The 25974-nt window shown below is 43.5% G+C and overlaps 2 protein-coding genes and 1 non-coding gene across 4 annotated transcripts in view; 1 reads left to right on the forward strand and 2 right to left on the reverse strand.

Moving 5' to 3' along the window:
• Positions 1 to 18352, forward strand: part of MTREX (Mtr4 exosome RNA helicase) — a 47076-nt gene extending 28724 nt beyond the window's left edge. Inside the window, exons 18-27 of the mRNA XM_009896604.2 lie at positions 64 to 132; positions 4447 to 4575; positions 5626 to 5736; positions 6107 to 6295; positions 7384 to 7547; positions 8936 to 9041; positions 10373 to 10429; positions 11344 to 11506; positions 17771 to 17875; positions 18223 to 18352. Coding sequence (XP_009894906.1) covers positions 64 to 132; positions 4447 to 4575; positions 5626 to 5736; positions 6107 to 6295; positions 7384 to 7547; positions 8936 to 9041; positions 10373 to 10429; positions 11344 to 11506; positions 17771 to 17875; positions 18223 to 18275 — 1146 coding nt within the window. The 3' untranslated portion in view covers positions 18276 to 18352. The remainder of the gene's footprint in view (positions 1 to 63; positions 133 to 4446; positions 4576 to 5625; positions 5737 to 6106; positions 6296 to 7383; positions 7548 to 8935; positions 9042 to 10372; positions 10430 to 11343; positions 11507 to 17770; positions 17876 to 18222) is intronic.
• A 45-nt stretch (positions 18353 to 18397) lies between these two features.
• Positions 18398 to 25974, reverse strand: part of PLPP1 (phospholipid phosphatase 1) — a 74962-nt gene continuing 67385 nt past the window's right edge. For both annotated transcript variants that reach the window (XM_054178579.1, XM_054178578.1), the window contains exons 5-6: positions 22867 to 23043; positions 18398 to 18871 (exon numbers count right to left, since the gene is read on the reverse strand). In XM_054178579.1, the coding sequence (XP_054034554.1) occupies positions 18746 to 18871; positions 22867 to 23043 (303 nt within the window). In that variant the 3' untranslated portion in view covers positions 18398 to 18745. The remainder of the gene's footprint in view (positions 18872 to 22866; positions 23044 to 25974) is intronic.
• LOC128899533 (U6 spliceosomal RNA) lies at positions 20763 to 20869 on the reverse strand. The gene has a single exon (XR_008463127.1). It is a non-coding gene; the product is annotated as a U6 spliceosomal RNA (small nuclear RNA).

Genomic DNA, 25974 nt, shown 5'->3' on the forward strand with positions numbered 1-25974 from the left:
AGGTCTGCTTGCCATGATGTGATTATGCATGCCTTGTGTGATAACATCTTGTTCTGTTTTCAGGTCAAGAACGAAGGTGTTGACTTTGGATGGGGAGTGGTTGTTAATTTCTCTAAGAAATCAAATGTTAAGGTAATAACATACATTCCCTCCATTAGAAAAAACGCATTTTTCTGAAAATAAGGTTAAGCTTCTTTTTTCTTTGAAGTTTTAAGACAAAAAAAAAAAGTTCTGTCACCTAAAATTTCCCAAAATTGCATGTCTTCCTAAAATGAAAGTACTTAGAAACAAAAAAAAAGGTGAGGCAAACCCTAAGTCCTGTATTCATTTTTTTAACTGTTGGCATACTAGTAAGAGGAAATGCCTTCTTGTGTCTGGGTGAAGTAGTTCAAAAGTGCAGTTAGCACCACAAGCTATTATGTTTTTGAGTCATATCCAGTAGCACTATACTAAGCCCTTCATGGGAAAGTTACTATGTTATTTAAGAAATTCTATAGAAGCTCAAAGGAGACTGACATTTGGCTCAAAATAAAGGTTATCTTTAACTAGGGAATTGTGTTTTGAGCCCTGAGCTAGTTCATGAGACATGGGAATGCTTGTCCTCTGAGATGTTGCTGTACAGCTGAGGGTAGGAAAGTTAAAATACAAAGGGAACAAAACATTAGAAATGTATTTGGGGAAATGGGGAGGAAAATACAGAGGGCAATGATGCAATGGAAGCCAGATTTGGTTTTCCTTCCCAAGATACTTGTTGTATCTTTGTAGTTGGTGTCCGTAGTTGGTGTCCATATTTGGTCTCCCTTTTGGAAGTGTTTTGACAGGCTGCTCTGCTGGCTAAATTAAAACTTAAATTTGAAGAGTATTTTTCTGTGATAACACTTTTGCTGTAGTTTTGACAGAAGAGCACTGTTGTTACTTACTGGGTCTAAAGGAGAAGTTTTCTTTGCCTGTATGTGGTGGTGTATATGGTGGTGTATGTGGTGCCTTTTGGTGCTTCTCTAAAAGGTATTCATTAAAGAGGAAGTGAGAAAAATGTGTGCATAAAAAAAAAACTTCTTTAAAATATTTTGTTTTGGTTTTCCATTGTCTTTTGAAAGTTTCTTTCTTTTTAAAGTTGGAAAACTGGACTTTTCTGCTGTTGCATAAACTTTTGTTTCTAGACTGATGTTTTTCATAGAGCCACCTGAGCAGTAAAGCAGATTTCCCCCTCACCCTAGCCTTCTCTATCTGGCCTGTCTTGCCATTGTGTGAAGCCTTTAGGCTTGAATGTTAGCTTTGAAATTAGTCTGTTCTGCAGGACATGGCTCCAGCATCTGGGCTGATTTTTTCCTATTGAGTTCTGTGGAAAGAATGAGAATTATGGAACAGACTTAAAGCTATCTAACTTCATTAATCGGTATGGAAAGACACGTTCCTATGAGCAGAGGCAAACCAAACAATTCAAAGAAGCTGTTATTTATGCATTTTTATTTCTCAATTCAATGCATTTTTGTCCTTGGAATATATAGCACTTTGCCCAAGTTTGGTGTTGGGTTTTTGTAAACTTTTCCCATCTAGCCAAATTTTGGAAGATGAACTGTTCCCACAGGGCTGCTCTTAGATCTTCTTTCTGCAGATCCGAGGCCACCCGGATGCGTGATGCTAATCATGTCTCATTTTAATGGTTCTTGATGGAAAGCTTACACAGGCTGGGAAGAGACAGGAATTCTTTAGTATGAGTTCATCTTTCTCACTTGTTGTCTCACTGAGAGAAAGCATTTCTGCAACATGGCCAAATCCAGGTGTTTTTTCTGAGAACACAGCCCCAGGTACAGTAGTGTGAGAACCTGGCAATGAGGATGGGTCAGTGGATAGTTGTTTGAATGAAACTCCTCTCGTCTGCTCTACTGTGACAGTGGCCACAGTCTTCTGTGCTTTAGAAGTTTTGGATAAATGTTTCATTAAACAATCATCATGACCCAACTACTTAGACTGTCTACAACTACCTGAAACAATGTTATAAAGAGGTCATTGCTGGTCTATTCTCACAGGTAATTAGCAATAGAACAAGAGGGAATGGCCTCAAGCTGCAACAGGGTAGGCTTAGACTGGACATTAGGAAAAAAAATTCACAGAAAGAGTAGCCAGACATTGGAATAGTCACCATCCCTAGGTGTGTTTAAAGGTCATTTAGATGTAGTGCTTGGGGATCTGGTGTAGGGGTCAGTTTTTCTAGCATAGGGTTCATGGTTGGAGTTGATGATCCCAAGGGTCTTTTCCAACCTGAATGATTCTGTGATTACTGTAGCAGTACACTTAGTATTAGAAATGTATTGCTGTTATGCCATGTCTTTAAACCTTCATTCGCTGCGGGTACTGGTTGACAGTAGGCTGAACATGAGCAAGCAGTGTGCCCAGGTGGCCAAGAAGGCCCATGGCATCCTGGCCTGGATCAGGAACAGTGTGGCCAGCAGGAGCAGGGAGGTCATTCTGCCCCTGTACTCAGCACTGGTTAGGCCACACCTTGAGTCCTGTGTCCAGTTCTGGGCCCCTCAGTTTAGGAAAGATGTTAAGTTGCTGGAACGTGCCCAGAGAAGGGCAACAAAACTGGGGAGGGGTTTGGAGCACAAGCCCTAGGAGGAGAGGCAGAGGGAGCTGGGGTTGCTTAGCCTGGAGAAGAGGAGGCTCAGGGGAGACCTTCTTGCTCTCTACAACTACCTGAAGGGAGGTTGTAGTCAAGTGGGGGTTGGTCTCTTCTCCCAGGCAACCAGCACCAGAACGAAAGGACACAGTCTCAAGCTGGACCAGGGGAGGTGTTTAAAAAGAGACTGGATGAAGCACTTAGTGCCATGGTTCAGTTGATTAGATGGTGTTGGATGATAGGTTGGACTTGATCTTGACGGTCTTTTCCAACCTGATTAATTCTGTATCCTATATTCTAGAGTGTGACAGCTGTTTGGATTTGCTTTTAGAAATGATGCTCAGTTCAGTTAATATCACTCGTGTTTCTTTAGTTGTAATTTTTCCTTTACCGATTGTAGTTTCTAATGAAGTTCTTTTTCTATTGAGGAAAAAAATTAAGACTGACACCCAGGGTTACAGGATGTCTGTGTTTCACTGAGTAATGCTCTTTGTTCATTACAATGTGAAAGCAAAAGCATGAGTCATTGTCAGTTATGTTCACTGTTAATTATATTCAGGTGTTTTTTTCCAGCATAATTTCATGTTACAGTGCTCTACAAAATTGTGACTGCAAATAGCAATTTATCCTAAATTACAGTAAACACAGTGTTCCCAGCAGTGGTGCTTGCTATGTATTGCACAGTGTAGCAGGCAACAAAGTAACTATTTCCTTTGATATTAATTAAAAATAAACAACCAAAACTAAAACCCACAGGCCACAAAACAACTTGGAGACATTTTTATTCCCACTGGATTGTGCCAGCAGTGTGCTTGTCCTGTTGTGCTGTTTATAGTCCTTATTGTCATCTAGTCCTTGATTCTAGACACAAAAGGTTTGTCTAACAGTTACCAATGTTAAAGTTTGAGATGGTGCACTTTGACTTCCTTATTTGGATCATCATAATCCATGTATATTAAATATAAATTTAAATATTGGCTTATAATTTTTGCTACACATACTTTGTTTTTAGTGCTGTGTCATGGTCATTGAATTTTCAGTGAGTCTGATGTTACTAGTCTGGAATCTGAATTTACCTATGCCATATTTCTTGATTTGCAGATATGACCAGCAGTCTTACCTTGTTTTGTTTCCAAGCCCAGATAGGAAAAGATGTTTCAGACAAATCTAGAATCCTTGGAGTACACCTAATCAAGCAATATTCTTCCAGTCATAAAAAAATACTTGCTTATATAGGAGTGTATTTGAGGAACCCTAGTGCATATTGATCCAGTCAAATAACTAACACCAGGCTTTTTTAAATCAATACATAATAAAGGTTATGACTTTGAACAATAGTCTTTAACCACCACTGCTGCATGTTTATGTCCTGTAAACGAATGTTAGTTACATGTGCAGTTTGGGGGGTATGATGAAGATGGGGCCTGAGAGATGCAGCTTCCTATTAGCTGCAGATAAAAGTTGTTCTGTGTGAAAGATTTTTGGTTGTCTTTGTGGGGAAAAACTTCAACTAGCAAACCTGAAAATGAAAGACTTCACTCTTGCTAGCATGATATTACACTTACAAAAGTTAACTTACCAGAACTAAAGGCAGAAGCACCTGAAGCTGTAAATAGACTTTAAGCTACATGGGCAAGGTGTCAATCAATATGGTTCAGTAACTTTTTGAATGTACTGCATCACTGAGCTGATACCTGTGAAGCACATAGCTCATTACACACCTTTAATGTTGAATAAGATCATGCTTTTGCCTTTCCTTTCTTGGTGGTATTTGAAAATAACTGTCATGGACCTGTTTGGATTTTTTCCTTTTGTGCCCTCAACAGCCTAATTCTGGCGAGTTGGACCCACTCTATGTAGTCGAAGTGCTACTGCACTGCAGCAAAGAGAGTCTGAAAAATTCTGCTACTGAGGCTGCAAAGCCAGCCAGACCTGATGAGAAAGGAGAGATGCAGGTTTGTTGCATGTGTATTGTGAATAGTTTCTTATAAATGCTTTCAAAGATTCTCTTTTCAAGGGATTTACAAACTGTGGTAAAAGAAGGATTGAGGGATTAAGAAAGTGAAAGGAAATGCTTTCTTAAAACAGTTGCTGATTTTGCTGAAGAGGAAACTTCCAACTGTGAAGAAAACACTTGAGTGAATTTGTTAGCATATAAGAAGTGCTTTGAAACTTACTGCTGTGTTCTGTATGTCAAATCAGTACATGAAAGACAGTAGCAGTAATGTAAACAAAGTTACTAAAATGACTTACATATGTGAGGAAATTTGAAAGTGAGTGTCTAAGATGTTTTGGGTTTGTGTTTTTTTCCTTTGGGTGCTTGTGCAGGGTTTTGTGGGTAATGTGCATTTGTTCTGCTAAGATTTCATCATTTAGTTAGCATTTTATAATCCTTGCAAAATAAGTTTTAGCAGTGCTGTTTGGCAGGTATTCTTCTTAGCAGAATCTTCTGTCTCTGGGAATCCATGTAATTTTTTTATTTATTTTTTTTCAGACCCCTTCAGCTTTGTGAGGCTATTTAATTCTAAAATTAAATTGCAGTTACTAGCAAAAGCATTTGCATTATTTAAAATCTTCAGTTTGAAACTGTGTATATGAGGAGGAGCCGGTGTAATTTTCAGTTGTTTACTTTGTGTTCAGGGTTTGGGTGGGGGTTTGGTTTGGTTTGATTAAGTATATGACAATTTATCTGGTTTGGATCATAAAAGAGATATTCTAGTAGATAAAAGGCAAGGTAATAGGAAAACTGAGTGTTTGTAGCCTTTTTTTATTCCCCCTCTTGTAACCTCTCTCCGGATTTAACTGAATACAGAATTTACCCATTTGAACAAACATATTTTGCTTCTTTATTAATACTTTATATCATGGATTCCTGATGTTCTTTTACACATAATGTGTCCTTGTGTACTCATTTCCCTGTGTAAAATGTTGCTATGGAATATTAATAATACATAGATTTGGGGTTTTTTTCCTGTCTTAATCAGTTGCTGTACTCTCTTTGGTAGGTGGTTCCTGTTTTGGTACATCTTCTCTCAGCCATCAGTAGTGTCCGACTTTACATACCGAAAGACCTAAGACCTATTGACAACAGGCAAAGTGTGTTAAAATCCATACAAGTAAGTTCCATGGGGCTGTGTAAGCTCTGCTCTCAGGAGTGAGGTACTCTTGAATCCCAGGCAACTTGTTCCAAAGAAATTTGTCATGTCTCCAAACTTATTCTTAAAAGGGATTGGAAGCTGCATGTATCATTTGTGTCCTACCTGTGCTCACTCATTGTAAAGTGATTTTGAAAACTGCTGAAATACCACAGTATCACCAAGGTTGGAAGAGACCTCAGAGGTCATCAAGTCCAACCTGGGCTCCATGTAACAAACGTACACTGCTGCCTTCTGTGCCCCTGTAGTTGTGCCAGCTCATTTGCAGAAGTTTATTTTACCGTTACTAATCTCACCCTGAAGTATTTTAATTGTTTTGTTTTCCTTTTAGGAAGTACAGAAACGGTTTCCTGATGGAGTACCCTTACTAGACCCTATTGATGACATGGGCATCAAAGATCAAGGACTGAAAAAAGTAATCCAAAAAGTAGAGGCGTTTGAGCATAGGATGTATTCACATCCTCTACACAATGATCCCAACTTGGAAACTGTGTACAAACTCTGTGAAAAAAAAGCACAGGTAAAAACACAACCCAAAAGACTCTTACATAGCTGAAGAGAGACACTCAGTCTGCTTGCTTAAATGTTTTCTTATTTGCAAAGCCCAAATAATCAGTTAATAAATTAATCATTTTTTAAATTAATTAGTAATCCAAAATAATACTTTTTAAATCAGTAAGACCACATAATCCTTTTAAAAATCATTAAAATTGTCAAATCCTACTGGAAATTTGCTGAGTCAGTGGCGTGCCCTTCACTGATACGCATGGGGACTGCATCTGACAATAAACCTTTCCAGGTAAAGTCGTCTTCGGTTAGAAGGGTACAGAGGTGTCACTTGAGTCTTTTCCACTGAAGAGGCACAATACAGTGTAGGTAAAATCAACACACATAATTAAAATTGATTGTTTTTAATATGCCTGTGCAGAGCTGAGTTGAATTGAGGGGGGGCTTATTATGTCGACAGGTGTGTACCATGCAAGTCACTGTGCTGCAGCTTCCTGAGCAGACTCTGAGCCTGGAAGCAATACACTTGAGTGTTTTGTATAGAGTCAGACCTTTCTAGACTGAAACTGGTTGTGAGCAAAACCAGTTCTTCTGTTTCTGTGATGCCCCAGAAAACAGGTTTTCCAGGAGTGAGGTAGTTCTGGGATGGGTAGCGGAAAGTCGCATGTGGTAAGACCTGATGGACCAAGCAGGCTTCAGCAGTGTGCACCCTGCTGTTGGGGTGTTGAGTGCCTGTGAACAATTACAAGGCCAGTACATCAGAGGATAAGTGCTCATTTCTCAGCCAAAGATTTCTTCTGTGACTTTTCAGTATGGGCTGATTTTAGGGTTTTCCTGCCCTAACCATCCTCTCCACATGCTTTGAGCAGGGTAAATAGCTCAGCTTCCCAAACTTCCCAGAGTTTATTATGGGTAAATGGAGAAGATTTTTTTAACACTTTTGGGGTACATTTACCTTAAGCCTTCCTCTTAGTTGAGTCGGTGTCAACTAGTGTGTTCATAAACTGTCATTCTGAGGCCTTTATGTAATTTAAACAATGACTTTAAACCAGTTAGGATCTGTTAAAGCAGCAGCATGTGGTTTCTCTCCTGACATGCCAGATTGCTATGGATATTAAAGCAGCAAAGCGAGAACTGAAAAAAGCCAGAACGGTCTTGCAAATGGATGAACTCAAATGCCGCAAGCGTGTTTTGAGGAGGCTGGGGTTTGCCACCTCTTCAGATGTCATTGAGATGAAAGGAAGAGTCGCTTGTGAAATCAGCAGGTAATTGGTTTGTGTGCCAGCTGATGACTGTCATGAACTGCATGTTGTTACTGTCCTTGCTGGAGTTACTATGTTGTCACGGTTGATCCTGTGCAACCAGATTTAGGTGAACCTGCGTTAGCAGTGGGGATGGACTCGACCGTCTCCAAAAGATCCTTTCCAACCCCTACCCTTCTGTGATTCTGTAAAGTCCTGAGACCACTAGAAGAACGATTTGTCAGAGATTATGCTCGGTGCCATAAAGTGAATGTAATGTTTGAAGCAGTAAAGACTGCAATTTAAGGACAGAATAAACCAGATTTTTGACACTAAAATATGGACATAGAAATGCCCAAACAGTGGCTGTTTTCCTATACTGCTTGTGCAGTGGGTTTTGTGTTTATATTGTACATTATGTGAGAAGTTGGTGTCAGTTTCCACATTCCACTTCCCAGGACTCTTAGTACAGAGTTACTCACAGACTGTGGTGTAAACAGTGATTGTCAAGACATTAACAAGCGGCTGACAAGTTTGGAATACAGATTCATTGCTTCCTTAGGGCTGTTGGAATAAGCCTATGGAATTGATATGTTTTACTGTAATACATATAGCAGGGGGGGGGTGTGTGTATGTATAAAAACATGTAGTAGAGATTCCACAGAAATTAATGAATCAGACTTCATATTTCAGAGCATAAACTCAGATTTTGGTAGAATGTCCTATTTTTACAAGTGACAATGACTTCTGTTACTGTGCCTTCTTGCCTTACACATAGTTGGAAAGAAGGTACGTGTGTTTGTTCAGTACCTGATAACTTCTTGTCCCCTGCAAAATTTGGTAGCAAACACGGAAGCTGAATCAGAACTTTATGAACTTCCTGACTTCCAGGAACCGTTTTTGATTCTGTAGAAGAATACCTCCAGACTACGCATTTTTCTGATAAACTCCAAAAACAGAGGCATAGTCTTACCAACAATTTTGTATTTTATCCAAATGTTTGGATTTTGTATTTCATTATTAGGTCTTAACATAGCAAGTTGATTCCTGTTTTCAGTGTCTTGGAAATACCCAGCTGAATCTTTCCAGCAGCGTCGATTTCAGTTCTTTCATAAGTTGCCTGTCTGGTGCTTTCAAATCTGGTGATGTCCTGTCTCATAAAACATAACTTGTATGAACTATCAGGAGATATTTTTTTGTGGTTCAGTAAGGGCTTTTGATTTCCTTAAAATACTTTTGCACTCTTTTGCTAGAAAGCTAGCGTAGCAGTAGTGGTGTTCCAAATTAAGAAAAATGTAGAAGGTGTGTTTCCTATCTTTATTCAGTTGCTTTACAAAACAGATTAATGGTACTTCAGTTTAAAATTGCATTTCAGTAAGTCTTTCCCCTGATTTTCCTTCTCTTCATTTTAGTGCTGATGAACTACTCCTGACAGAAATGATGTTCAATGGTCTCTTCAATGACTTAACGGCAGAACAGGCAACTGCTCTGCTAAGCTGTTTTGTATTTCAAGAGAATGTGAGTTACTTGAATTCATGAATTTTAGACATTGCTGTCTACCAACAGTTGCTGTTTAAATTCAGTTCCAGGGGTTGTTTGTAACAGTGTGAGCCATTGCACATTTTCACAGTGTCACAGTATAACCAAGGTTGGAAGAGACCCCCAAGGATCATCAAGTCCAACCTGTTCCAACAGACCTCACAACTAGACCATGGCACCAAGTGCCACGTCCAATCTCCCCTTGGAGATTTTGTATTCTTTCCTAAGTTGTTTAATATGAACTGCCATTGCATTTAACAAAGGTGTGGCAGCTTCTGTGCTAAAATATCTTTCTTGTGAATGACATGCCAAGGGTTGTGTCAAATTGTCGTGGAATCTGCAACTGTTTCCTCCTTGTGCGTAAAAGCAGTACTAAGAGAGCTCAGCACACATGCCTGTACTTATGTCTGCACACACACTTCCTTATACCTTAAAATGTAGAGTTTTTATTTTAAAAAGAGGCTTAACAATATCTGCACCTGCACTCCAGGGTGAGAGCATCTTCAATTCTGAGACGTGCCCATTCTATGTTATTTGGGCAGTAATCTTGACCTGTTAATGAAAACGGCAATACTGCGTGAAAATGATGCCAAAAGGGATGTTTAAAGCTGACTGTGTGGTTTAAAGCAAAATCATGGGCATTTGATATCAAGCGTCATTGTTTTCCCACCTATAAACTGCATAGAAGTTTAGCATCAACAGGAAAACAACATAAAAGTAAACTAACACGTGAAATACTACACTGCAGGTAACTAGCAAGATGTATCACTCAGGTTGATTCCAAATGTGGAAGGCACCCTAGCAGCAGATGCTAACAAATTACTTTTGTTAGTAGAAGGGATGGCAAAGTAAGCTGTCGTTAGTTAGAGTTACAGTGGTTTTTCCAGCAATAGCACTCGGGTCTAAACATGTGCTGCTGTATTTGAATAGCCAAATTTTCATACCTCATCGGTGATGTTTCAGCTATTGAAAGGTTGTAACAGGTTAGGTAGTAAATGAACAGCATTTTGGCACTTCAAAACTATGGAACAGCGAAGTAGAGGGAATTTGGGAACTATTCAAGAAGGAACTGCCTTTTTTTTTCATGCTATTGGCATACTGTACAGAAGGATTTTTGCTTTCTGATTTAGGTTGAGGAATGAGTACTTGGATAATTCAGTAAACGTTAATGTTTGATAACAACCTTGAGAACTCATTGGAGTAACTTGGGATGGCAGTAGTACACATTGAGCTTCTGGTTTTGCATTTAATCTGGTGTAGAGCAAATGTTTATGGGAGCACATGAACTTATTTAATGTCTTCTTTTTCAGTCCAGTGAAATGCCAAAATTGACAGAGCAGTTGGCAGGACCACTCCGGCAAATGCAGGTAATCCACAAGAAGTCTGAGTGAAATGTATGAGTGCATGGTGAAGACATGACTTTGGGTTATTAGTGAAATTTGACTGCATGTGGCTTTGCAGTGTGCAATAATGAGTTATCTTGTTTGCCTGAAATCATGAATGCTAACTTAGAACGTGCCATTCAAAGCTATTACAAGTTTGCTTACAGTACTGTAAGTTGTTAGTGCAGGCAGAGTTTACAAATGTAAACAGCAGCTTACTTTCTGATTCAAAGTAATTTCACAGAATCAGAGAGTGTTAGGAGTTGGAAGGGACTTGGTGAGATCATCTAGTCCAACCCTCCTGCCAGAGCAGGATCACTCAGAGCAGATCACATAGGAATGCATCCAGGCAGGTTTTGAATATCTCCAGAGGAGACTCGACAGCCCCTCTGGCCAGCCTGTTCCAGTGTTCTGTCATCCTAACAGTGGAAAAAAAAATTTCCTCATGTTTCCATGGAACTTCCTATGCCTCAGCCTCCACCCATTGCCCCGTGTCCTGTCGTTTGGCCTCACCGAGAAGAGCCTGGCTCCATCCTCTTGGCACTCACCCTTTACATATCTATAAACATGAACGAGGTCACCCCTAAGTCTCCTCTTCTCCAAGCTAAAGAGCCCCAGCTCCCCCAGTCTTCCCTTACTCATTTCTGTGCCTCTGTGCTGGACTCTTTCAAGCAGTTCCCTGTCCTTCTTGAACTGAGAGGCCCAGAACTGAATGCAGTATTTGAGATGCAGCCTCACCAGGGCAGAGCAGAAAAGGAAGTCTCGTCCTGTATGCAGTACCTAGTAACTTTACCTAGTAACTCACAAGCCTTTCTGTTGGCTAGGGGTTAGAGGTTAGGGTTAGCCTTTCTGTTGGCTAAGCACTGAAATGTATGGTCATTTTTTTTAATGTTTTGAAGGAGTGTGCAAAAAGAATTGCCAGGGTGTCTGCAGAGGCAAAGCTGGAAATCGACGAAGAGAATTACTTAAACTCTTTCAGACCCAACCTAATGGATGTTGTATACACATGGGCAAACGGAGCCAACTTTGCTCACATATGCAAAATGACTGATGTCTTTGAAGGTACGTTAATCTGGTCTTCTTTAGAAGCTGTGAGATGGTAATTCCCTAACATGAAATGGATGATGATCACATCTTGGTAGAAAACTCAGAAATCCTAAGTATTTCAATTAAAGGTAACACCTTTGCTAGATGAAGGGAAACATCACATGTTCTAAAAGCCTGCCATTAAGAAGTAGAGCTCTTGCACCTTTCCTCATTACACTTAAGCATTTTATTTACTCCTCGAGTTGAAGATTCTTTCTGCTGTCTTAAAGAGGAGAGAACTGAGAGCTGGTAATGAAGTCTCTGTTTCGGATGGTCCATCACAGCAGTGCAGCACATACATTTGAAAAGCCTAGATGTCATCTGTCACCTGGATTAATTAGATTCCTGCAATCAGAGTACTAGAAACTGCCCCTTATGGAAGGATACTTAGATTTATTTTTTATGTTAAAAGTAGGATGACATAAACCCAGATACTTTTTCAAAAGACGAGTCAGTAACCTAAAGGTTAAATATGAAAACCCTTCTTTCATCTTCTACCAGCTGTGTGGAAAGGTGTGAAGCACACTGTGATGCTTGCACCGGTCCCAAAAGCTTTTATGTAATGGCTGATACCTGCAAATTCTTTTTGAAGCTGTCAGTTGTCACCATTGCCTTGCCTCTCTGAAATGCAGTTTTCTTGTTTGCATGTACAGAATTGGGGGGGAGGGGAAAAGAATCACTAATGCACTTCTGTAATCGACTGCACAGGCTTGGGATATTTCTAAAGCAGCAGGAATTGTGGCAGTCTTTGATTCTGCATTCAGCAGATTCCTCCTACTTCATCTGATGTCTGGGCAGGGGAAGCAGTAGCTGGTGTGTTTTGGTTTTGGCACATGAATCGTAGTAGGACTGTTGATAATGCATAGTCATGTTGGGCTGCTTTGCATTTGCCACAGCTGGGATAAGGCCAGTCTGTCAGTTTTGTCTGAGTCCGCAGTGTGGGCCTGCTTTGAGAAGTTCAGCCCTTGTGGCAGGGGCTGATGCATGATTCTTCCTTTCAATGGGCTGGTTTTCCATGCACTGTCAAAAAGGAAGGAAAGCACTCAGACATCCATTGTCATTTATGCTTACCTTAAATGCAGTGCGGTATTGGTAAATCCCAGTGGAGTCTGCCCTGATTTAGCACGTTGCTATAGCAACTTCAAAGAAAGGAAAATACCAAAGGGAAAAAGCAGGGCGGTCAGGGAGGAGAACATGCAAACAGCCAAACACAAACCAAAACCACAGTGTCCTTACTGTGATCCTAAGCACAGATTTTCATGTTAGGTATTAGTGCTTCCTATCCTAATTTCAATAGAGGTTGTCACCATGAGGTACAGCAGGATGGCTTATTAAAGCCCTAAAGGACATGTATTTTTTGTCTCTGCTGTTTTGGGCAGTAATGAGTTCTTGCTATTACAGGAGCTGCAACTCCACTGTTGAGCACCAGTTTTATTAAGGGGGCAGAAAATTTTCCAGCCATCAGATGATGTATTTGAAGCCACCACTTTTTAAAAACTAATTTTTCATTACCACTACCACCACCCCTCCCAACTTACTAACAGTGCTTCCTGCAAGGCTGCTGTGCTCTTCATAGAATACATAGAATAAACCAGGTTGGAAGAGACCTTCAAGACCATTGCGTCCCACCCATCAACCAATCCAACGCCACCCAAACAACTAACCCACGGCACCAAGCACCCCATCAAGTCTCCTCCTGAAAACCTCCAATGATGGCGACTCCACCACCTCCCCAGGCAGCCCATTCCAATGGGCAATCACTCTTTCTGTATAGAACTTTTTCCTAACATCCAGCCTGAACCTCTCCTGGTGCAGCCTGCGACTGTGTCCTCTTGTTCTGGTACTGGCTGCCTGGGAGAAGAGACCAACATCCGTCTGTCTACAGCCTCCCTTCAGGTAGTTGTAGAGAGCAATAAGGTCACCCCTGAGCCTCCTCTTCTCCAGGCTAAGCAACCCCAGCTCCCTCAGCCTCTCCTCATAGGGCTTGTGTTCCAAACCCCTCACCAACTTTGTTGCTCTTCTCTGGACTCTTTCCAGCAAGTCAACCTCCTTCCTAAACTGAGGGGCCCAGAACTGGACACAGTACTCGAGGTGTGGCCTAACCAGTGCAGTGTACAGGGGCAGAATGACCTCCCTGCTCCTGCTGGCCACACTGTTCCTGATGCAGGCCAGGATGCCATTGGCCCTCCTGGCTGCCTGGGCACACTGCAGGCTCATGTTCAGCCTACCGTCAACCAGCACCCCCAGGTCCCTCTCAGCCTGACTGCTCTCCAGCCACTCTGACCCCAGCCTGTAGCTCTGCATGGGGTTGCTGTGGCCAATGTGCAGAACCCGGCACTTGGATGTGTTCAATCTCATGCCGTTGGACTCTGCCCATCTGTCCAGCCTGTCGAGGTCCCTCTGCAGAGCCTCTCTGCCCTCCAGCAGATCAACTCCTGCCCCCAGCTTGGTGTCATCAGCAAATTTACTGATGATGGACTCAATGTCCTCGTCCAGATCATCAGTAAAGATGTTAAAGGGCATGGGGCCCAGCACTGATCGCTGGGGCACACCACTAGTGCCTGGCTGCCAGCTGGATGTGGCACCATTCACCACCACTCTCTGGGCTCGGCCCTCCAGCCACTTCCTAACCCATCGCAGTGTGCTCCCATCCAAGCCATGGGCTGACAGCTTGGCCAGGAGTTTGCTATGGGGAACGGTGTCAAAGGCCTTGCTGAGGTCCAGGTAGACTACATCCACAGGCCTCCCCACATCCAGCAGGCGGGTCACCTGATCATAGAAGGAGATCAGGTTGGTCAGGTAGGATTTGCCCTTCCTAAACCCATGCTGGCTGGGCCTGAGCCCTTGGCCATCCTCTAAGTGTTGTGTGATTGCACTCAGGATGACCTGCTCCATAATCTTTCCTGGCACTGAGGTCAGGCTGACAGGCCTGTAATTCCCTGGCTCATCCAACCGGCCCTTCTTGTGGATGGGTACCACGTTGGCCAGCTTCCAGTCAGCTGGGATCTCTCCAGTGAGCCAGGACTGATGAAAAATGATGGAGAGTGGCTTGGCCAGCTCATCTGCCAGCTCTCTCAGCACCCTAGGATGGATCCCATCTGGTCCCATGGACTTGTGGGGGTCTAAGCTGCTGAGGAGAGCTCCTATCACTTGCTCTTGGAACACAGGGAAACTATGCAACTCCCTAGCTCCTTCTGCCAGCTCTGCAGGCCAGCTGTCTGGTAGACGTTCTTTCCAGCTAGTAAAAACTGAGGTAAAGAAGGTGTTAAGTACCTCTGCCTTTTCCTCATCCTGTGTTACAACATTTCCCTCCATGTCAACCAAGGAGTGGAGGTTGTCCCTGCCCTTCCTCTTGCTATTAATATATTTATAGAAGGACTTTTTGTTGTCCTTCACATCAGAGGCCAGTTTGAGTTCCAAATGTGCTTTTGCCTCTCTAATTTTCCTCCTACATGCCCTAGCAACCTCTTTAAACATTCCATGGGTTGCCTCACCTTTCTTCCAAAGATGATACACCCTCTTTTTTTCCCTTAGTTCTGTTAAAAGTTCATCACCCATCCAGGCTGGCCGTCTGCCCCGGCGGCTCCTCTTCCGGCACACTGGCACAGCCTGCTCCTGAGCCTTCATCAGTTCTTTCTTGAAGCAGGTCCAGCCCTCCTGGACCCTTTTATTTTTAAGGGCTGTTTCCCAAGGAACCTTCTGAGTTAGTTCCTTGAGCAACCTGAAGTCTGCCCTCCGGCAGTCCAGAGTGGAGGTCTTCTTGCTGCCCCTCTGAGCTTGACCAAATACTGACAATTCAATTCTCTCGTGGTCGCTGGCCCCTAAACAGCCTCCGACCACCACATCCCCACCAGCCCTTCCCTGGTGGTGAAGAGGAGGTCAAGCATAGCCTTGACCCTGGTAGGCTCATGCAGCACCTGGGATAAGAAGCTGTCCTCCATGCAGTCTAAGAACCTCCTAGACTGTCTCCTCTCTGCTGTGTTGAGATCCCAGCAGATGTCAGGCAGGTTGAAGTCGCCCATGAGAACAAGGTCAGGAGATCTTGAGACAGCCTTAAGCTGCCTATAGAATGCTTCAGCAACATCTTCCTCTTGGTTGGGTGGTCTATAACAGACTCCAACCATGAGTGGGAGCCTAGTATTCAGTGTTGTGCTGCCATCCAGGCTAACAACAGGCACCAGCAGAACTTCTCTAGACAGAAATCTTGAGTTGAGGGCATGCTTCCACTCTCACGAGCCTAAAGACAGATGAAAGTGTGTGCTGTTATTGTTTTAGTATTGATGGTCGAATGTCTGAAACCTCTTGCTGGGTGCAATTATGAGTAGTCTGAAAGCTTGTAGCTGTGGAAAGTAGATAAACCTAAGTGCTCCAAGAGCACGTGTGCTTGCCACAGATCAGAACACTGTTGACTGGCTAATGCAAAAGAGCGGTCATTAAGCTGAAATGTGTGTTAAGAAGAAGAAATCAGAGCAGCTCTTCAAAGCTGCAGGGAAGAATGGTAAGCTGAGCCAAGTGTCCTGTTAACCAGTTTTGGACTGGCCATTTTGTTTTGTGTAGACAATAGTAACTCATTCCAAAAATACAAGTTTTGTTCCTGCACAAAAAAAAGTATTTCTGCAACAACCCCAGCTGTGCTTTCTGTAAATGCTGTCAGCATTTCAATGGAACATGTCACCTTTTCAATGGAGACAAGAAAGGATCCTTGAGGAGTTGAGCCAGGGCCTACCACAATGCAGCATAGCCATACCTGGGGACCTGCCTGCAGTTTATTTGCTTTGGTTTTCTGGCCTGGTATGGATTTTTTTTCACCTGATGTCATTGCAATAAGGGTTTTGCAGACTGCTACTCTCACACAAACTATTCTTCCTAGAGAAACTAAATTGGTCTACTGGAACCACATGAAATGTTTTATTGAAGTGTTACTTAGTTTCTCACTTTCCAAACAGCTTTATAGCATCTTCTTTTCACATGAAAAGGTTTTTTTTCCAGCTATTATACTTGTTTGGAGCTAATATTTCATTGAACTATGGAAGAGTCATACACGGACAGCTCTTAAATAGATGAGGTTGCTCAGAGCCCTGCCCAACCTGACCTTGGATGGTTCCAGAGATGGGGCTTATACCACCTCTCTGGGTAACCTTTGCCAGTGTTTTACCACCCTCACTGTAAAAAAAGGTTTCCTTTTTTATTAGTCTGAAGCTACACTCTTTTAAAGCTGTTACCCCTTGTCATACTGCTATAGGCCCTACTAAAATGTCTGTCCCCATCTTACTTTAAGTAATGAAAGACCACAATATGGTTCCCCCACAGCCTTCTCACCCCAAGCTCTCTCCAGCATGTCCTTGTAGCAGTGGTGTTCCGTCCCTCTCATAATGTGCTGACCCAGTACTCGAGATGGGGTCTCGCCACAGAGGCTGAGGGGTAGAATCACCTCCCTTGACCTGTTGGGCACACTTTTTTTGATGCAGCCCAGGGTATGTTTGGCTGCCTGGGCTGCAAGTGCACATTTCCAGCTCATGTCCAGCGTTGCATGCACCAGTACCCCCAAGTCCTTCTCCACAGGGCTGTTCTCCATTGCTTCGTCCCAGATTTACCTTGTGACAGTTATTTTGCATGCAATAACTTTGAACTAAGTGTGAGGTGGTGCAGGAGCAATGGCTAAACCATGTGCTGTTTGCATGCTGCTTAAGTATTGGCACTGTTAGGTGAAACTAAGAGGAGATGAAAGCATGAACTACAAATGAGTATCAGGTTGCAGTGTAGGTCTGCTGTCAAGACTGAGCATGAATGCATTGCTGCAGGAGTGCAATTGAGTGGTAGACTCGTCTGGATTCTTAAGTGGCATTAGTAGTACAGCAGACCACTTACTGTCTCCCTTGCTCTGCCAACTGCAGAACTGAGAGCTTTCAAGAAGATAAAAACCTGTGGATGACAGTTCTTGAAGCAGACACTGTCAATCCCCCCCAAACCTCTATTGTTTTGGAAGCAAATCTTCCCAAGTACTTGAAATTCTGACTAGGTACTACTTGGAGGCTGTGAAGACAGAACAGGACAAGCATTTGGAAACGGTATTAAGGAAATGCTTGATGGAGTTTACTGTTAAACAGAAACCAAGCTGAAGATGTATGCTGTTCTAGATAAAGGGAGCAGGGTTGGAGAAGGAAGTACTGCAGGCTCCAGCAACTGAGTTACACAGTGGCGTGGTGTAACAGGGGATACAGAGTTTTCTCTTTTTTATAGGGAGCATAATTCGTTGCATGAGGAGGCTGGAGGAGCTGCTTCGGCAGATGTGCCAGGCTGCCAAAGCCATTGGAAACACAGAGCTGGAAAATAAGTTTGCAGAGGGTATGTATTTCACAGTGTAAGAAGTAATGCTGGAAAGCAGGGGAGCGGGGCAGAGCCACACAGGGTGTTGGGTGAGTGATTTGTTAACATAAGCTTCTGGTATTGAGTTAATGGTAAGGAGCCTCATTGCTGACCTTCCTGATAACAATGTTCTGAAGTGCAAGGTGTTGCTTTGATGAATTCTGACACCTAAAGCAAGCCTGTGACTGAAGAGAGATGCACAGAGACTTACAGGTTTTAAATGGACCAGTGCTCTGCTTCATAGTGTCACATGCCTGTGACTACTTACAATAGTGCCTCAGCTGAGACTGCTGGATATTAATACTACTTTCATCTTTTTTAAATAGGGATTACTAAAATCAAGAGAGACATTGTGTTTGCTGCAAGCCTTTACCTGTAAGAGAAGTTACCTACTAAAAGCAGTAGTGGATTCCTGTGGAACAAGGTCATCAGCTTCACAGAGAATTACAGAATCCATCAGGGTCGGAAGGGACCACAAGGCTCATCTAGTTCTGACGCATGCTACAGCCATCTCGAGTTTTTATTTCCTTTATTGGTGTGCATTTAAACCACAGTTGTTTCAACAAGGCATGTACAAACAGCAGTGTATGTAATATAACTGTTACCATGTTTTCAATAAAAAGTTTAAGTTGTAATAGCTTTTTTTTCTTTTCTTTAAGCAAAAGCTTGAACCAACAGGAATTTAGAATTTAGATATTCAGTAACTGTGGTAGGTGTTACTATATACAGGTAAAGTGAGCATCCAAGAGCAGCAGCAGTCCCTTAAAGGCATTTACTTATATTACATCATTAGACTTGTGAAAGGGTGTTTTTCTTCCAGAGAGCAAGACAGCTGAGGTGGGTCACTTGTCATGGTTGATGATTGCTGCCAAAGTGATTTCCGTTTGTTGGTGTCTCATGGAGGGTTGTGTGTGAATCTTCCTTGGGTTGAAACGTACATCCTCTCACTTTGAAGAAGTCAGACACGTACACAACCTAAGGGAGCAAATTCCTGTTTGTTAATGGCCTGCAGCTGTAGGTTTTGCAAGTAAAGGGTAGATACTTTTGCAGAAGGCATATTCCCTGGTCAAAACTATAGTAAGTTTAAACACCAAAACCTCAGAAAATTGCTAGGAAGCCTCCCATTAAATTCTGGCATCTTTGTTGCAGTAGGTTTTCCTTCTGCTGTTGACCTTCCCCTTCCCCCTGCTGCTGATGGCTTACGCTGAAACTCAAGACTTGAGTGCTAACTGCTCTACCTGCAGGGCTTTACCAGGCACTGCTTACTACAATAGTCAGTTTACACAACTCTAAACGAAGCAAAATGACTGCTTCCACATTTCGCTTTGAACTGGACAGGAGTGCTGGTACTTGAGCTGTTCATTAGTAACTACTACTAGGCCCTGAGATTGTCACTCATTTGCAGTTATTTGACATCACCATGCTTGGATTCATCCTCTCCTTGGCAGAATTTACAGCAGTATGGCCAGCTCCACCTATGGTGTCCTTTCCTGCATTTCTTTGACCGTATCGCCTCACTTCCTCACAGCTGTGCCCTCATCCAATTCTGCAGCTTGTGCTCTTACCACCAGCCACTACCTCATGCTAGTAGATGTACTACCTAGTGCTGCATGAACTGCAACAAAGGAGACATCTTCTCATGGTCCCTTCCCTTTCTAATTACTACTTCACCTCTCACTAGCAAACCTGAGAGCTGTACAACACAGCTTAGGACAGCAGTGCTGAGAGCTGGATGGTCACAGACTGCTAATCGAAGCAGTCTCAGCTTTCACTTAATGCTGAACTTACTCAGTAAAGTTTAGTGCTCCATATGCAGTTGCTGCCCTAACACATGCTACCTCAGCTTTGTTTGTGGCAGTGAATGCTTGAAGTTGTTCGATAAGGGCTTTGGCGTTCTTTATCTTGAGAAATAACTTTCTCACCTTTCAACTCTCTTCTCACTAATGCCACCTTCTACTCCTGCTTGTCTTAGCAAGCATCTGAGTTACCCTCTTGATCACCCAGCACCCTTCAATAAATTTGTTTGCCAATTCTAAAAAACTAAAGAATACAGAATACAGACTTAACCAGGTTGGAAAAGACCTTTGAGATCACCAAGTCCAACCTATCACCCAACACTATCTAATCAACTAAACCATGGCACCAAGTGCCCCATCGAGTCTCTTCCTAAATGCCTCCAGTGACAGTGACTCCACCTCCCTGGGCAGCCCATTCCCATGGCCAATCACTCTTTCTGTGAAGAGCTTCTTCCTAAAATCCAATCTAAACCTTCCCTGGCACACCTTGAGACTGTGTCCTCTTGTTCTGGTGCTGGTTGCCTGGGAGAAGAGACAAGCCCCCACCAGGCAACAACCTTCCTACAGGTAGTTGTAGAAAGCAGTAAGGTCTCCCCTGGGCCTGCTCTAGGCTAAGCAACCCCAGCTCCCTCAGCCTCTCCTCACAGGGCTGTGTTCCAAACCCCTCACCAGCTTTGTTACATAGAATAGAATACATAGAATACATAGAATAAACCAGGTTGGAAGAGACCTTCAAGATCATCGCGTCCAACCCATCAACCAATCCAACACCGCCCAAGCAACTAACCCACGGCACCAAGCACCCCGTCAAGTCTTCTCCTAAAAACCTCCAGTGATGGCGACTCCACCACCTCCCCAGGCAGCCCATTCCAATGTGCAATCACTCTTTCTGTATAGAACTTTTTTCTAACATCCAGCCTGAATCTCCCCTGGCGCAGCCTGAGACTGTGTCCTCTTGTTCTGGTACTGCTTGCCTGGGAGAAGAGACCAACATCCGTCTGTCTACAACCTCCCTTCAGGTATTTGTAGAGAGTAATAAGGTCACCCCTGAGTCTCCTCTTCTCCAGGAAAAAAATATGGAACGCTTCACGAATTTGCGTGTCATCCTTGCGCAGGGGCCATGCTAATCTTCTCTGTATCGTTCCAATTTTAGTATATGTGCTGCCGAAGCGAGCACAAAAAGCAAGCTCCGGATCCAACTCCTGAGTCCAAAAATCCGTTTAATATAAAGTCCTCTGATCGAGGACGTATCAGATTGTTGCCCTTCTGTGGACTCGTTCCAGCAACTCAACATCTTTCCTAAACTGAAGGGCCCAGAACTGGACACAGTACTCGAGGTGTGGCCCAACCAGTGCAGTGTACAGGGGCAGAATGACCTCCCTGCTCCTGCTGGCCACACTGTTCCTGATGCAGGCCAGGATGCCATTGGCCGCCTTGGCCACCTGGGCACACTGCTGGCTCATGTTCAGCCTACTGTCAACCAGCACCCCCAGGTCCCTCTCTGCCTGGACGCTCTCCAGCCACTCTGACCCCAGCCTGCATGGGGTTACTGTGGCCAATGTGTAGAACCTGGCACTTGGATGTGTTCAATCTCATGCTGCTGGACTCTGCCCATCTGCCCAGCCTGTCAAGGTCCCTCTGCAGAGTTCTACCTTCTAACAGATCAACTCCTGCCCCCAGCTTGGTGTCATCTGCAAACTTACTGATGATGGACTCAATCCCCTCATCCAGATCATAGATAAAGATACTAAAGAGAGTGGGGCCCAGCACTGATCCCTGGGGCACACCACTAGTGACTGGCTGCCAGCTGGATGTGGCACCATTCACCACCACTCTCTGGGCTTGGCCCTCCAGCCAGTTCCTAACCCAGCACAGAGTGCTGCTGTCCAAGCCACAAGCTGCCCACTTGGCCAGGACTTTGCTGTGGGGGATGGTGTCAAAGGCCTTGCTGAAGTCCATATAGACAATAGCCACAGCCTTCCACCCTCCAGAAATCCAGAGTGGAGGTTTTGTTGCTGCCCCTCTTAGCTTGACTGTATATTGAAAACTCAATTATCTCATGGTCACTGGACCCCAGGCAGCCTCCAACCACCACATCTCCCACCAGCCCTTCTCTCTTGGCAAAAAGGTCGAGCAAAGCCTTACACCTTGTAGGCACACCCAGTAGCTGGGATAAGAAGCTATCCTCCATACACTCTAAGTACCTTCTGGACTGCCTCCTCTCTGCTGTGTTGAGTTCCCAGCAGATATCAGGCAGGTTAAAGTCACCCATAGGAACAAGGTCTGGTGATCTTGAGACAGCCTCTAGCTGCCTGTAGAATAATTCATCAACCTCTTCATCCTGGTTGGGTGGTCTATAACAGACTCCAACCAGGATGTCAGTCTTGTTGGCCTTCTAATTCTCACCCACAGGCACTCAACTTCATCATCCTTAATCTCTAGTTCCATGGCATCTAGAGCCTCCCTGATGTACAGGGCCACCCCTCCACCCCTTCTCCCTCATCTGTCTCTCCTGAAGAGCCTGCAGCCACCAATGACAGTGCTCCAGTCATGTCAGTCATCCCACCACGTTTCTGTCACGGCAACTACATCATAACTTTCCTGCTGCAGCAAGGCTTCCAGCTCCTCTTGTTTGTTACCCATGCTGCATGCATTACTGTACATGCACTTCAGCTGGGCTGCTGGTTTCACCCCGACTCCAGCTTACCACCCTCAAACTCCAGTCTGGGGGGACTGGTTTCAGCCCCTTCCCCCTTCAAATCTAGTTTAAAGCCCTGTCAATGAAAGCTGCCAACTCCCTTCCTAGAACCCTTTTCCCTCTGTGGGGATAGGCTATTCTCACGTGTTGCTATTGTACTTGAGACTTCCAATTTGGCTAGAAGCAAAGGGTATAGTTAGAGAGGCCCACACAATTTTGCAGCTGACTTTCCAACTCACGTTACTTGAAAAGCTCTTGGGCAGAGACAATTTAATGTTGCCCAAATGTTAAAATAGCTTCTGGCCCAGAGTCTGCCTCACTCCCCAAAGTACTGCTGCTACAGTTTGAGGATTTACTTCCACTCTCCAGCAATTTTGGAACAGGTCTGCTTTCCTCTAAACACAGCCTGCAATTCTAGGGTGCTGTTTATAAAAGTAGCATTCACACACACACCATCCCCCCAAGGAATTACTTACAATGAGCACAGCTACCACTGCTCCCTGAATGAGTCCTGTTAAAACATCACTCCAGTGATGCTTGTAATCAGAAACACGTGAAAGACCCACATAAATGGACGCAGCGATAAGACCAAACTGTAGAGTGGGACGCACAAGTCTTGCCCAGTCTCCTTTCATTCTGGCCTGAAGGTAAAGCTGAAAGAAAAAGGAAAAAAATAATTGTAAAATGAAGGCAACACAGAAGCAGTAATCACAGAAATGGTGCTGGGCCTCTTCAGAGTTGAGCTGACATCTGGGTTTAGAGACACGATCACGTTTCCAAAGATGGTAGGTGCTACGTTCTCACAGGCATGCTAAGATGGAGTTTGATGCTCAGTGTTGGTCTTTGTTTTATGTAAAGCTACACAACACCATTACACAGACAGCTGTTGCATTTGTACCAGTGTAACAAATTACTTTTTTCAGGACAGAGGCACTGGTGTTAGCACTTAGAGCAGAAGTCAAACCAGTATTTTACTCCTGCATTAACTACCATCCAGATTCACAGTCCCCCGGATACAGGGAGCCCCATCTTCCTCTGGGCAGGCAGAACATTACTATCCTCAGTGAAATTTACATACACTATGCAGAGCTGACAAGTTTCCCTTTATTCTCAATCTCATTCACCTTTAGTATTATCAACTTTTAGCATCTTACTCCAGCTGTAGTTAAGCTTCCAAACAAACATGATACAATGACATCTAGGATTGCATTCCTCAGTTCTCATTGGCGTATTTAACTGAGCTCCATCTTGGTTTTAGTCCTTCTTAGCTGCTTATTAACCATGCATCCACTCTGGTTAAGCCCCTGGGTAGGTGTAGTTCCCAAGCTTTTTCTCTCTTTACCTCAGCTCTGTTTGTGGTTTTGATACATTATCTCAAAGTCACAGTAGTAATTCCACTACTTTTCCATCTGATCTAAGATCTTGCTGTTGTCTCCTCTGGTCTAAGACAAAATTCTTACTCCAGCTCTGAGAGGAGCATCTCAAATCCACCCTATAAACATCATTGAATTTATTCTGGAACTTGATCCTATCACCAAAAAAGGCACCACAGTTGTTGTTTACAGACAAGAACAATACAGTGTTTAACATTTTAAGTATACCTTTTCAGTACCATCTAGGAACTTCAGGCTGAGTACAAAGCCCTAATTGACAGCCTCTCAGAATCACAGATGCCAACTAAATCAGCAAGCTTCAGGTACTAAGCACACTAAACTTCTGGTAAATCCCTCCATGGCCAATGTCAGAGTCATGGCTACCTTTTAGAAGCACTACATTTACTGTGTAGGTGCAGGCACAGAACGTACACTGCCAATGCAAAGGCAAAGTTAAACATGCAGGGAATGTTTGGTTGGTTTCTCTGAGTAACTTGCATCATAATTCAGGCATGCTGACTTTTTCCTCTATAAATGGAGCATCAAAAAGATCAACCCCATCTAACAGCTGTTTTTTCTTTCATGGTAAGGTCAGTGTGAAATTGAACTCAGAAGAAGTTACACCTAAGCCTGAACTCAAAAGTACTTCTTTCTCCACTCGGGTGGTGGGCACTCCAGATTTTGGGGGGCCTTAATTTCACCACTAGGGAAAAACACTGGTTAGCCACTTAAAATTAGCTGTCACATAGTTCTCTTAGCAAAAAAGTGGTTTATTGGTCTTACACTACTTCTGAATGTACCAGCAGGAGACTGGAACACTACCTGAGTGCCAAATGGAGATGATAATGGGTCCAAGGAGCACATGCTGGTAGCCAAAAAAAATAGTGGCTGATGATTTGATACTGGCTGTTCTTTCCCTATTCCAAATAAATTTTGCTTAACACAGCTAAAAATACCTTGCTGTAACAAATTTTTTTGCCCCCCACATAAGCATTTCTGGTAGCTGGCAAAGATGTAGTCAGAAAGAGTGAGCGTTATGCAACTGCAGACAGGTGGGAAAGCAGGTTTACTTCTGAGCAAAGGAAGAAAATGAGGCAAGCCACACAACAAGCAAACCTGAAAAGATGCCAGCCCACAACCCTGAACAGCCAGCATCTCCCGTGGACATAACATCACAAACACTGATTACTGCACTGAGAGCAATCTCCAGTCAGAGAGAAGATGAGAACCCTCTTTATCATCTGCAGAACACATGCTGTTGGCTACCGGCCTTCATCAGTTCTAGGTGCTTCATCACACCACCAACTCCAGCAGCTGTACAGGAAGTACATAAAGCCTTTCTTGCACCTTCTGGCAGCAGATAGAGTTATATTATTCTGAAGCTAGGTGTAAGAAGGGTGAGAAATCATGCCAGGTAAGTGTCAAGTGTGTCTGATCACTGCTGTGCTCAATTTCAAAAGTACCAGCTAGGCTTTTCTGTTGGCTTGGTTTTTTTCCCCTGTTTGGGAGCTTTGGGGTTAGTTCTGGGGAAGGGGATTTTGTTTGTATTGTTGTTAATTTGAGAGCAATTGCTTACCAACCAGCTTCTGCAACAGCAAATTCCCTGTTATTTTTAGCAGGTAATTTCAAACTGACACTGCTTTTAATAGGATCAGGCAATCATGCTCCTCCTCAAAGATTCTTCTTACTGCCATGACTCAGACAACAGCACTGTGTCTGGGCTCAAAGCAGGCCGGCAGAACAGTACAGGAGAATAAGGCAGCCGAAGAGAGGAAGGAGCTTTGTGTTTCCATTAATATAAACTAAGGTTGGTACTAGAAGTATACCAAAGAGCAGTTTACATACTAATAGTCCTTACATGATATTACATGCACAGTAAGGACATGTCCTGGTGCTACACTGCATTAACATGTACTACTGCTTTGATCCTGTTGACTACCAGAAGACAATGACTTCAGACTTTACAGAACTGCCCCCATACACAGAGCATGCCTCAGGTTTTTTTGCTCCTCCTTCAAGTAATTTACAGCACAGACTGTCTCCCCTGCTAGAAAGGAATAAGTTTTAGCAGCAAAATCTGTAATCTACAGAACCAGCAGGATCTTTAGGAAATGTGATCTAACTAATACTACTGTAATGCCCCTTACTAGCATTCCACTTGTTGCTGGGAAACGCATTTGTGAGCCTATGAACACAGCAGGAGCATGGAGA

This window comes from Dryobates pubescens, chromosome Z (genome assembly GCF_014839835.1).
Source record: "Dryobates pubescens isolate bDryPub1 chromosome Z, bDryPub1.pri, whole genome shotgun sequence".
Taxonomy (NCBI): domain Eukaryota; kingdom Metazoa; phylum Chordata; class Aves; order Piciformes; family Picidae; genus Dryobates; species Dryobates pubescens.